At 40.0% G+C, this 2,512-nt stretch overlaps 1 protein-coding gene across 1 annotated transcript in view; it reads left to right on the top strand.

The window, feature by feature from the left end:
* tsc2 (TSC complex subunit 2) overlaps window positions 1-2,512 on the top strand; it is a gene marked incomplete at its 5' end in the record, with an annotated part of 61,663 nt that overhangs the window by 39,826 nt on the left and 19,325 nt on the right. Inside the window, 2 exon segments of the mRNA XM_014028560.1 lie at window positions 1,515-1,676; window positions 1,761-1,919. Coding sequence (XP_013884014.1) covers window positions 1,515-1,676; window positions 1,761-1,919 — 321 coding nt within the window.

Genomic DNA, 2,512 nt, shown 5'->3' with positions numbered 1-2,512 from the left:
GTCTGAGGCCATGAGAATATCATTAGTAACTTTCACCAGTGCTGTTTCTGTGCTATGATGAGCTCTAAACCCATCTACTTTTGGTATTTTAGTTGCGAGACTTGGGTCAACATTCACAAAATAATGAATAAATCCATTTGCAATTTCATTTGATCGTGGATTTCTTTACCATACCATCTTTTACAAAACACTGTGGAATAGCTGATTTTATTTCATAATTTTAAGTTTCACATCAGACGTTGGTGAATATTGGTGAGCCTCAGCCGTGGTGGGAACTTCTGACCATTAATGGCTTTGGCCTGTGGGTGTAGGAGACGTATAGGCTACGTCTGATGAATTTCATACATTTACATTCTTTAGAACAGGGGTTCTTAACCTTTTGCACCTCGGGGCCCAATATGTTGAACAGAAAGTGGCACGAGGCCCAGTCAGACATTACCAATGCATTATAACTAAATTAAATACACATACAGTATAAAAGTAAAACTCCTGTCAAATAATCAGAAGACATGATTATGACAAACATTTTTTTTACATTGTAACCTGCCCATAACAATTATTTGAAAAAATACAATGGTCAGTCAATAGACCACTCAGGCTTATCAACACAAAAGTTTATTACATAAACAACAACAAAAAAACAATGCAATAAATATTTAATGTTCCAAATAAAAAAACTGCAAAAATAAACTTGATAAAGTACAAATGAAAATAAAGCCTTTTTAAACTTTTGCATGGTAGAACCAGAAGCTGCTCTTCATATTAGTGACAAACAGTAACAGTAACAACAGCTTTTTGACAAGTTGAATGTTTCTTTAAAATGCATTCAAAATGTTTAAAAATAAGCTACAAAAATCAATTTGATAAAGTGCAAATTAAAATATAGCTGTATCTGTTATTTTTTTATAATGTTTTGAACTTTTCAAATATTACATGGTAGAACCAGAAGCTGCTCTTCATATTAGTGACAAACTTTGGCCTTTTTTTGACGGGTTGCCTTTATTTTTGCTTCTACTTTTCATTTAAAATAGGCTTACATTCTCGGCACGTTTCTAAGGTTCTTCTTCTATGTATTAAAAGAAGTTGTTAAACATCTGAGTGGCGCACTACCGCTACTAGTGGTGAGGAAGTGCATTGCATCTTATTCAAAATCAGTGCAGTCCCGTGGTCCTCTGCGGCCCAAAATTAAAAACTGTTGTTCTTTTGAGGCCCTCAAGGTGGCGCTGAGTTAAGAATCTCTGACTTAGACCAGGTCCCAGCTGATTTGTGTGCTTTAGATTATAATAATCATGTCATTATTTCACATCAATAGATGCATGTAAATAAATGCTTGGCTTGCATGTGATTTGGGCAGAAACCTCAGCACTGGTGTGCTGTCACAGCATCAGAGACTTGTTGTTTTCAGAACTGTCTGCAGCTTCTGTAGGTTGAGAGACTGCATGTCTATGTGCACGTATTGCATGCCGTCCTCCTGCTCTCCTGCTGTTTGACCGTCTCTTCTTTCCCTCCTATAGGATGCACACCTCAACCACCACCTGCAGTCTGGGCTCTGCCGATGAAAATGCCGTAACTCAGGCAGATGAGGGGCTCAAGACTGTCCACCTGGAGCTCACAGAGACCTGTCTAGATATGATGGCCCGATATGTGTTTTCCAACTTCTCTGCGCTGCCCAAAAGGTTGGTAGAAGTTGGTATCATTTTTGCTTGTCCCTTGCTCAATTGGGAAATAATGCAAGCTTTTATTCCTGGCTTTCCTCTCAGGTCTCCCATAGCAGAGTTTCTGTTAGCCGGAGGTCGCAGTATGACCTGGTTGGTGGGCAACAAGCTGGTGACCATAACAACCAGTGGAGGCGTAAAAACTCAAGCGTTGCTGGGGCTGGACATGTCCGAGCGTCTGGGAGGAGGCGGGGAAATGACCAGGTGGTTCATGTTTAGCACTAAATAGCTTTCTTTGTTATCTAGCTTCTGTATATAGAGAGTACTGTTCAGGTGGGAAACTCCTAAAATAACTAAGTAAGAACCCAACAGACCCACCATGCATCCTCCTCTAAGAGCAAAGCAGGGCAGGTGGGGCATTAAACAACTGCACGATCAGCGCTATTTTCTTTTCAGTCTTAATTTCTTCACTCTGTTTTCTTTCTTTCCTCATCCAACATAGTTAACTTACTGCCTCCTCCTCTTTTACAATAAGTAGATTAACACAGTTTTATGTTGAGCATTCTCATTTATTTTTCTTTGTGCTGTATGATTTGTAAAACCTCACCAGAAGCCTGAACCCGACCCGGCCCGCCTATCAAGCACATCATTTCAGCCCGACTTGGGTTCGGGCCAGAAATCACAACTCTACAACACGGTTCAGACGAGGGCAGTAAAGCAGTGAAGACAGGAACAGTTGGGTCTGTTTTACAATGGCTTCAAAACTGCAACATCCTCATTATATAGTACATATACACTCACCGGCCACTTTATTAGGTACACCTGTCCAACTGCTCGTTAACACTTAATTTCTAATC

The sequence above is a fragment of the Austrofundulus limnaeus genome, unplaced genomic scaffold (assembly GCF_001266775.1).
Source record: "Austrofundulus limnaeus strain Quisiro unplaced genomic scaffold, Austrofundulus_limnaeus-1.0 Scaffold779, whole genome shotgun sequence".
Taxonomy (NCBI): Eukaryota; Metazoa; Chordata; class Actinopteri; order Cyprinodontiformes; family Rivulidae; genus Austrofundulus; species Austrofundulus limnaeus.
The sequence above is the reverse complement of the archived record's forward strand: the minus strand, read 5'-3'. Positions and strand labels throughout refer to the sequence as shown.